The following is an 11,085-nucleotide window of genomic DNA, read 5'->3' on the forward strand; positions in this document are numbered from 1 at the left end:
TGGTGCCAGAAGGGCTGGTCTGAGTATTTCAGAAACTGCTGATCTACTGGGATTTTCATGCACAACCATCTCTAGGGTTTACAGAGAATGGTCCAAAAAAGAAAAAACATCCAGCGAGCGGCAGTTCTGTGGGCGGAAATGCCTTGTTGATGCCAGAGGTCAGAAAAGAATGGGCAGACTGGTTCGAGCTGATAGAAAGGCAACAGTGACTCAAATCGCCACCCGTTACAACCAAGGTAGTCGAACTTTGAGGCAGATGGGCTACAGCAGCAGAAGACCACACCGGGTGCCACTCCTTTCAGCTAAGAACAGGAAACTGAGGCTACAATTTGCACAAGCTCATCGAAATTGGACAGTAGAAGATTGGAAAAACGTTGCCTGGTCTGATGAGTCTCGATTTCTGCTGCGACATTCGGATGGTAGGGTCAGAATTTGGCGTCAACAACATGAAAGCATGGATCCATCCTGCCTTGTATCAACGGTTCAGGCTGGTGGTGGTGGTGTCATGGTGTGGGGAATATTTTCTTGGCACTCTTTGGGCCCCTTGGTACCAATTGAACATCGTTGCAACGCCACAGCCTACCTGAGTATTGTTGCTGACCATGTCCATCCCTTTATGACCACAATGTACCCAACATCTGATGGCTACTTTCAGCAGGATAATGCACCATGTCATAAAGCTGGAATCATCTCAGACTGGTTTCTTGAACATGACAATGAGTTCACTGTACTCAAATGGCCTCCACAGTCACCAGATCTCAATCCAATAGAGCATCTTTGGGATGTGGTGGAACAGGAGATTCGCATCATGGATGTGCAGCCGACAAATCTGTGGCAACTGTGTGATGCCATCATGTCAATATGGACCAAAATCTCTGAGGAATGCTTCCAGCACCTTGGTGAATCTATGCCACGAAGAATTGAGGAAGTTCTGAAGGCAAAAGGGGGTCCAACCCGTAACTAGCATGCTGTACCTAAAGTGGCCGGTGAGTGTATATAACTATATGTTATATATTTCTGAGGATCAAGTGGCAGTTTTAAAGTGATATTTTTCATTATATATGTGGCCAAATCATAGGAAATATGGTAATTCAGCTGCCTACGGCTAATTTATAGATAACCTTTAATGCATTGTGTTTATTTAGCTGTTGAGAATAATGGAAAAAGTTCTATTTCATCGTAAAGCAGCAGCTAAACTAAAATTGCTTACTGACTGGCAAGGACAAAGACACTTGGTGACAAGTAAAAACTATAAAACAGGCCAACTGGTACAAAGCTGACCTTGGGTCCTGTGTAACTGTATTCTATTAAAGGATTTTTCTATATGTTAATAGCATGCTGACTAGATTACTTTTGGATGCATTGAAAAATGGTATGTTGTCCTTAGTAATATGCAGCATACACTTTGCCCTGGATTTATCCAGAGCAGCATCATTTCTTATACTAATAGCATAAACTTAGCATTGTAAAATACTTTAAATATTAATGTCAACACATATACACTTTCTGGTTACTTACCAATAACAAATTCCACCCAAAACTGATCTTTTTCTGCATTATATGGACGGTTAAAGTCGATTCTAATTTGGAAGGTCTGTCCACGTCTTATGATGAGTTTGTTGTTAAAGTATCTATCTGTGTGATGTTCTCTCTTATTCTTCTCATACTGCTGCTTGAACAGCTCCACATTCTCAACTTCCAGGTAATCTATGCAAATTAAGAGAATGAAATGGATTGTAGTCAGTCAATTAATTAATTACAGTTACTAGTTGAAAAACTTTAGACTAGGAATGGCAAGTTGAATTGCTCAGTTTATTTGCTTGAGCATTATAGGAATCATTTTACATGGTTTCAGAAGTTGAAATAAGGTTTATAAAGCTTAACTGGATTTAATATTCCTTGTTGGAAATTAAATTGGATGTATTACTTAATTTGGCATAGAAAAAAGGTAAGTACATTTTACCTGTTGACAGGAGCTAACATGGTAATCAGAGATGAGTGATTTCAAGTGTGCGAAGTGGAATTTGATCTGAATTTCATGAAAATGAAGATTCTGCACTAATCACAATTTCCGGGATGGAAACTGAGAGTTTCGGGAAGCTGTGACTGATCTGAAGCCCTGTCTAGCATGGTCTGGCATGCTGACCCAGTTATGGAAAATTTTAAGGAAAAAGATCAGGAGGTTCTCAAAAAGGAGCTGCCCTCTTGGAGCTCTGACTTGCCCTGGGAGGGGCAGGAACACCTGCTTCTAGACGTACTGTGATAAGGTGAGGCACTACAAACAGAAAACTCAAATGGACAGAAAATATAAAAACAATGCCTGGGCTCCCTTGGACCACCTCCACACACTCGGTAATACTCTGCCTTGAGCTTTATCTATAGCTATCCGGGTCTTTTTGCTGCATTTGGTAATTCTGAGTGATCTCTCACTCTGTGGACTATATATTATACCGTCAGGGCTGACCATTTTTTTGCCCTGGTGACGTTCATATGGAGTTGACTCATACCTGGGCTTCTTCTGCTCAGACCTCTACACTGTGTAGTATATTTCTTGTTACAGCTTGAGTGCAGTATGTGGCATTAATTTGGTCTATCATTTGTGGTGTGTTCTGGGGGGCCTTGTTGCAGGTGGTTTGACACTATTGTATGGCATCACCTGCTATGTTCAGTCACGAAGGCAGTTGATATGCATTTTCATGTTTTAAATGTTTTTATATTTTCTGTCTATTTCAGTTTTCTGTTTGTATTTGTACTCTAATAAAATATTGTCAATTATCTTTGGCTGCTTGACATATGTTCCTCGTGCTCTTCTCATGTGTTATTTGCATATGTGCAGCATACAGATCCCTCTTTCCATACCTTTTAGGGGTAGATTCCATTGTTGTATCTAAGGTGAGGCACTAGACCAGTGGTGGCGAACCTATGGCACGGGTGCCAGAGGTGGCACTCGGAGCCCTTTCTGTGGGTACCCAGGCCATCACCAGAGAGGACTCCAGGAATCTTCCTACAGTCCCAAACAGCTCAGGGCTTGCTGTGCACAGAGCTACCTGGGACTACTGGAGGAGTTGGATGGTGTGAACAGATCTGGATTACCATTATGTAGCCCCTGCTCCGGCCCTGACAATTCTTCCTGTTTATGGGACCCTGGAGGGAAGCTACAATGATCATCCAAATTTCTTCTAGCTTCTGCTTAATTGTTGTCCTCAGGGTGCTGATATGAATGAAAGCTGTGACAGGGAGCATAAATCACAAATTAAATTTCTGCATTGGCACTTTGTGATAAATAAGTGGGACTTGGTTGTAGTTTGGGCACTCGGTCTCTAAAAGGTTCGCCATCACTGCACTAGACCATGATAGAAAGGGCTCCACAACCTCCCGGTTTCACCTATCTAGCCTACTGTAGACTTACCAGCAGAGACCCTGAGCATGGACTTGGCAAGAGAAATGGGACAACATTGAAGCTTCGTGGCAAGACCCAGAAGTCTCTGGCATGGCGCTTCATCATAGTCTTGCCAGAACTTCTGAAACACTTACACTACCTGGGGGAACTGGGTGCTTAGGCTTCCAGATTTCAAGGAATAGCGTCACCTTTTATATGCTGTCTGACAACTCGGCATCCATTTGACACCATGTAATGTTGCTCACACTAGTGTAGGGATCCAGTAAAATAAGGTCACTGTTAGTGGGCTTATGCAATTTAAAGAGAACCTGTCATGTAAAATAACCCCTCTAATCTAAATAGATTTTCATAAACTACCATTAGAAAGCATTGTCTCTATCCCTTCATTGTCCCTCTACATGCCTGTAAACCTAAGCAATGAGGTCCTAAAGCTGTATGCAAATGACCTGTGAAATGTCCAATGAGTCATTAGCATATTCAAGCTGTCCAGCTTATTCATGAGTGGGAGGCACAGACACACCCCCAGTGCTTGACTGACAGCCTGTGTAACGCTGTGATGGCTGCTACATGTGCTTGCTGGTGGCCACACCCCCTGCAGCCTGTGTGTGTGTGTGTAGGAGAGATACAACAGCTCCAGGCAGCCATGTTATAGCAGAACATGTCAGGTACTTGTGTAGCTGATGTCTGTGTATTACACATATGTATTAGGAGGATGCAACATGTCAGCAGATGCACTAACTATGCTTTGCTATACATTACACACAGACATGAGCAGGGGGAGGAGAGGGGAGGGGGAACAGGGGTGACATCACTGCCTCTGACCATGTGACCAGCCTCATTTACATAATAAAGAAATTATGATTTTACAATAATTAATGTATGAAATGACTAGATAAAGGCTGGGATCCTTGTGAGCTGCTCCAACAGGTAGTAGTGACAGGACTAGTGGCAGAGACCTGATGACAGGTCTAATCAAAAGAACCATGACTTTATTTTGTTAATGTAGCCTTGCAGCAATAGATTGTATAATGTATGGATGTGCAGTCCAGATCTCTGCCTCTCCAATTTTTTGTATGGCTTTCCCATCTTCCTGGTTTGTTTTAAATCGAATCTTGAGGAATTGGTTCATCTCTAATGGTATTATTTTCTTGTTTGTATTACATTGGTTAATGATATATGGAACATTTGCATTATATTTTGTTGCCTACTATAAGATTGTGAACTTTTTTTCAACTTTGTATCTTTTCCAAACTGAGTCATGTCTAATTTCAAAAATACATCTCAAATAGAAGCAAAGTAAGTACTGTTGACATATGAATGATGATATCAGGAAGTAATAGGTATACGGCAATCACTGGTTACATGTATAGTGTGCCAGCTGCACAGAAACTTTCCACATATGTCATATGGTGGCCACCATTAATAGCACTATGTCATATGTTGTACTTCCCTAATGATTGGAAAGAGTGATCTAGTGATCTGTGCTCCTCTTTTGCTTTTTGCCAGCTGTGTAAATATTTTGTTCTTTATATCACAAGTATTTAGGATTTTATGGAAAAAATTAAGACATGCTCAATAACAGCAATTATTTGTGCTCTGCAGTTGCATAAGAACTCTGATTATGTATGTAACATACTCCAAGTATTGGTTTATGGCTTCTTACATAGTCTACAGAATCCCACATTCAAACATAAGAACTTTGTTCCCACCTTTCTTATCAAAAGTCCTTGGGACGACCCCAAATGTCTCCATTAAGGGGATCTCATCTTCATCTGCATTGGATATGTTGGGAGGAACTGAAAAACGTCCTTTAATTGCTGTAGCTTTTGCCTTCTCCGTATTAGTCTCAGTTGGCTGTGACATTGTGGCAGACACTGTAGAATTAAATTAAGATTATTATTAAAAAACCGTTGTAAAATGAATGCAGGCTTCAAGACAAAATGTTTTTAAAACTTTCTACTTTATACTTCTGTAAGATCATATTGGACACTACAAACGTGAGGGTCACAAGTTCCAGACCGTCCTAGCATTTTATAATCATCAAACATAATTCTGAAACGTGATCACTAGTTAAAGTTATCATACAACTAACAAATGTTCCTGTAATCTACCATATCTGAAAAAGATATTATGATCATTCATTTACAGGTGGTCCCCTACTTAAGAACACTCGATTTACAGAAGAATCCTAGATACAAATGGACCTCTGGATGTTGGTAATTTACTGTACTTTACCCTTGGGCTACAATTAACAGATATAACAGTTATCAAAGGTGTAATGAAACTTTTATGAAACAAATATACCTTCTGTATTAATTCCTTAGTGGTTTGTAGGTCTCTGCTTGCCATCATTCTATAGGTAACTTCTGTTTACTTCCTGTGGATAAAAATCTCTGTGGTCATGTGATGTTACACAGGTGCACAGCTCTTTTGTGTATATCACAGAGAGTAATCAGAGCTGTGTATTATAATGAGTCGTGCACCTGTGTGACATCACATGACCATGGACAGATTTCTATCCACTGGTAGTACACAATGAAGCTACCTGTAGAATGACATATAGAAATTGGCAGATAAAGTTCATTGGAAAATTTTATAACTTTTTATTTTACAAGCAATAACATTTATATACTTATCAGGAGGAAACCTTCTCCATAAAAAGAAAAAAAGCTCCTTTAAGTGAAAAAGTTGATCTATTACAACATTTCCTAAAAATATTTCTAACTCACAATAGGAAGGAAAAGCCTCTACGTAGAGGATCTTTTTGAGTCTGGCACAGTACAGTGCCTATGACTCTGCAATCAGCTAATTGATGGAGGTGCTGAGTTTTGACCAATCTCATTCATGCTAGGCGTAAACAAGCAGTTCCCGTGTTATGTACAAGATAGGTTCCATAGGTTTGTTCTTAAGTTGAATTTGTATGCAAGTCGAAACTGTATATTTTATCATTGTAATTTCGGACAAAAATTGGAGTTTCAAAATTTTTTGCTGTAATTGGACCAAGGTTTATCAATAAAGCTTCATTACAGACACCTTACAGCAGATCATTGCAGTCTGGGACTAAATTAAAGCATCCAGAGAGCTTCACCAAAGGTGGGCAGAGGGGTCCGTCTTTAACTAGGGGTTGTCCTTAAGTAGGGGACCGCTTGTATAGGTGAACTTTGCTCTCATCCGTATCCTTGATTAGGTAAAATAAGTTTTTCTTAATTTAGTAATTTTGTATTGCTATTTTTTCCTAAATGATTCTTTAGTAAGTAATCTTGGAAGTAACCTTTACACTTAAGGCAAAGAAAGCACTAGAAAATCTTTTCTATTCATAAGAATGTTCACAGATGTTGAATACATTACTTAAGTTACCTGGTAACTTTTTTTCTAGGACAAATACAGACCTACTTATGCTTATGCAAAAAAAGGCCAGGTCATCTGATGCATGTATATCTGTTGCCACCAAATCCACGCTCTGTTTAAGCATAGGCATTTCACAAGGTGTAGTAAAACAAATTGTAAAATGCATTACACAATGCAATTGTATTTTGAATTGTATGTCTGACTTAAAAAAGGATTTCTTATTAGAGTGTATTGATATTTTAGGTAAGGTATGAAATATCCTTTTTAGAATTCTCACTTATATTTTAAATCTTACCCATTTAGCGGTATAAAAAAACCTCTAAAAGTGACTACTAAAAATGATTTGTTTCAAGAAAAAAGTGACTCTTCCCTGCTCATTTGCATAGGACTCTGGAGGAATGCTTAAAGGGGTATTCCGGGAATATGAACATCTGACACAAAAACCCATGATGATTTAAATAAATGAGCACAACAATAATCAATGTCATTAGTCACAAAAAGGAGCTTAAATAGTTTGATTTTATGATTTACAAAATTTATCGCCTCTCTAAAGTAGGTGGAGTTATCTCTAAGATGGCCGCCACTGAAAACTACAAGTTCCATGATCCTTTAGTTCTCAGTAACTCCTCCTCCATCTTATGCTTTGCTCCCAGAGATGATGTAACAGATTTTCTTGCTCTGTTACCATAGTAATGATGTGTAACTGCCATCACCACAACACTGGCCATACTGGATGCACTGCAACCAACCAACTACAGCCAAACATAGTGGTGATCACATGACCTGTCCAGGCAAGTGCAGGACATGTGATGTGGACATGTGACCAGCGGCCATCTTCTGTCCTGTGTATGCTCTGCAAAGGACCGCGCGGAGGAAATTAACGGACTGATTAAAGGGCCAGTAACATTTTAATTCTTCATTATAGTCTATGTCATGAGCATTTTCTGCTAAGGGGAGCAAAATTTTAAATAACAACTAATTACACATTAGCTTATATTTTGAGTACCCATTTGTATATGAATTATACTGATTCCTGGAATACCCCTTTAAATATGGCCCGATTTATTATTAGTGAAGAAAAATGCACTATATGCAGTTTGCGCCAGATTATTGAAATACTTGATCTCCCTGTTGGAGAGAGGGAGGATACCCCCTGAAACTTGTTACTAGAGATCCTAAAAAAATTGAAATTTCTATGTATTTAGATTGATACTACATAAGTTCTCCATTTCCACTTTCTGCTTGTACATATTCACCATCCCTATTTGCACCCTTCTACTTCATATTTTGAACCTTTATATGTTTTGCATGACAGCAGTTTTACTTTTTTACTTGAAGCATAACCGTTGCTTCAGGTGATTTTTGATATTCTGTGTGTGGGCGGAGTGTTGTGAACATTTTTTAAATATACTTTATTGAGAAATTCTCCTAAAGAAACAGACTGTTAAGTGCCCCTTACAATGTTACTTCTACGTTGCTATGGCAAATCTATCTACAGGATTGAAGACAGGTCTCTCTCCTCCTGCTGTTTGCACAGCTGTGAGTGAGTGTTAACCCTTCCTGCTCTCTTCCTGACTGTAGTATGCTATGAACACTATATTCAAACATCAAGCTGAAAGTAAAAAGGTTTAATCATTGCTGCCAGAGCTGTTTAAAAACACACACAGGTTGATTAGATGTGAGCTCATGTGGCCTCCATAGACCCAAACTATACAGTCTGGAACACACATCTCTATGGGAGGGAGAAGCTTTTTTTTTATCTAAGCAGAATTTGTTGATGAGGTATGTTAGAAAAATGTTCATGACATCCCACCACACACTAATTAAAAATGATCTAAAGTGGTGGTTACGATTTAAAGAAATAAAGCCGGTGTGGATTTGCATCAGAGATTGCATTTGTGGACTCTGCTACAGATAAGTATTTTGTATTTGTCGTCAATTGATGGAAATTATTATGAGATTCCATTATAGTGCATTGGGTACAGTTTACTGACATTCATTTAATGGATCCATTACTGCCATCTGTTTCATTGTTATGACTGAGCAAAAATGGAAAAAAACAACATAGGTCAGAACAGAGCCTAAAATGAAGGACAACTGTTCAGAGCGTTTACTGTCAGCAGCTGTGATAACTTCAAACTACGAAATGTCAATGCATTTGCTACAAATACATTCTGAATGTGGGTTGTAGTTCAAACATACAAATATTCTGCAGCAAACAGGTTGTGTCGCAATTTATTTTAATAATATTTCGACACATAAATTTCCTGTGTGTTTCAGAATTACAGAATGCATTCACTTAACACGGTGTCAGTATATAACTATATAAAAGCCTTCCGAACCATTTGTTTAAACTTTTCATGTGAAACATGTGAGCTGAGAAGAAACTGCTCTGGTAATAAACAGCAGAAACTAGCTTCTAATAAACCAAGAATTCAGGCTACAGCAGTCACTGAGCTTCCACATCAAGCACAGGAAACTGGACTGGAACATTCAGGCTTAAGGTTATTGGAGCATACTTTCCTCTAGAATTCTGGAGATGACCCTTACATTGCTAGAATGAGAACAATTTGGGATAGAAACATAATAAAGACTAAATTTGTAAAAGTCGGACAAATAAGGGAATGTTTTTCTGTATAAATCAATAAAAGCAGTAAAGTTAGTCGACATCTATAGTTTAATAGAAATAAAACTTGGACAACACATGAAAAGTTCCCCATGTTTCTGCTTAACTTTGTTTTCAAGATATCAGTTTGCTGTCAGTGAATGAGAACACATTTAAATGCAGAGACTGCTGAACTTCAAGGTAGTCCTGATCTTTACTGAGACTTTTAGGGAGCTATATCTGTTCTAGGTAAGATTCTGTGGTAGTACAGATCTATGGACAATTGAATATTTTAATGCAAGGCACATTCACACAAGGCTCTTCTAATTCCTTAAAGCTGCATTTATTTTTACATGTGGTGCAATGTGCAATTTCTTAATTAAACATGAAACACAACCGGTTTTATTGATAAAAATCATAATCTGTACCCAAAGCACCATCAAAACTGAATGCAACCTGATGATAAGACAGTCCCTCTCACTGCAAACCAGGGGCTAAATATACCTCACACATCATTTTTTTTAAAAAGAAAAGGGTATTGCATATGAATCAAATATTAAAAAGAATCTTACTTTTAAAAATAGATCCTACAGTGCTGGTAATGCCGTATTATTATTATTAAATTATGCTATAAATGATTATGAATGGTGAATTGTGTCCGAGTTCTTCATCACAAAGTGTTTGGGAGAAAATTGTGGTAATGCAGTGTTAACTAAGAACACAAATGCACATGTCTGTGGCCTCCTAATATGCCGTGACTTTTTATATCTTAATAATTTACAATAGAAAGCATAAAATCTCATTTATATTTGTCAGTACAATTAGTGGCAGTTAATGAACTTCTAATATCTTGACTTTAATAGTAAAAGAGTGCTCATACCTTGTCTTCTACTGGTAGCTTTAGTTTTTGGCTCCCATAAGAATTAACACTGTCTTGTAATATTCTCTTTATGAGTGAAACCTCCCCTTCCTACCCCTTACACCCACCATGGCTTCATTGGCTTCTCCTTTCTGTGATCTCCACCCATTCCAGATGACTAATTAGTATCACATGGCTTGCAGCTTACAAAATAGTCTTCCATTAAAGATGGTCCCTGCCTGAAAAGAAGAAACAGATGATAATTATAGGACACAAACAAAGAAACTGTTGTTTCACTTGTAAATACTTTAGAGGTTTGTGTTTAATAGAATAAATGCATGGATACCATGTAGCATTACATACTGTGCTTTCTGCATACTTACTTATCACTAATGCAGTGACAGATTAGATAGATATTAGATAGATAGATAGATAGATAGATAGATAGATAGATAGATAGAAAGAATAATAATTAAGTACTGTTAGACTGTTTGTCATACCCTGATTAAAACACATCGATTATACAATCAAAGCATAGAAAAGAAGTAAGCAAAAAAAATAAGTATAGAATAACTGTTTATCTGTGGGAAAATTGACTCCCTTCAAGCTTTATTCCATTATTTTTCGATGGCTTTTAAATGGAGTGATTTTACCATTTAATAGACATTAATAGACATGTTCATGATAAGCCAATGTTAAAACCTCTTCATGATGTTGCTCATCATCACTTGGTATCATTCCACCTAAAAGGGAGACAACTATTCACCAGGAAGCCAGCAAATTACATCTTCTTATATAAAAAAAAACAAGTGTAGCAAACGGATTGATTGAATACCACAAAGGTTTAGAGTAGATAAAAGGAGAAAGAAGGGA

The 11,085-nt window shown here is 38.0% G+C and overlaps 1 protein-coding gene across 3 annotated transcripts in view; it reads right to left on the bottom strand.

Moving 5' to 3' along the window:
- The window catches only part of F13A1 (coagulation factor XIII A chain), a 98,824-nt gene extending 88,404 nt beyond the window's left edge, over positions 1-10,420 (bottom strand). Inside the window, exons 1-3 of one of the 3 annotated variants that reach the window (XM_072152525.1) lie at positions 10,341-10,420; positions 5,110-5,274; positions 1,519-1,707 (exon numbers count right to left, since the gene is read on the bottom strand). In XM_072152525.1, coding sequence (XP_072008626.1) covers positions 1,519-1,707; positions 5,110-5,263 — 343 coding nt within the window. In that variant the 5' untranslated portion in view covers positions 5,264-5,274; positions 10,341-10,420. The other 2 variants (XM_072152524.1, XM_072152526.1) reach the window with 2 other exon arrangements.
- Between the last annotated feature and the right edge of the window lie 665 nt (positions 10,421-11,085).

This window comes from Engystomops pustulosus, chromosome 5 (assembly GCF_040894005.1).
Source record: "Engystomops pustulosus chromosome 5, aEngPut4.maternal, whole genome shotgun sequence".
Lineage (NCBI taxonomy): Eukaryota > Metazoa > Chordata > Amphibia > Anura > Leptodactylidae > Engystomops > Engystomops pustulosus.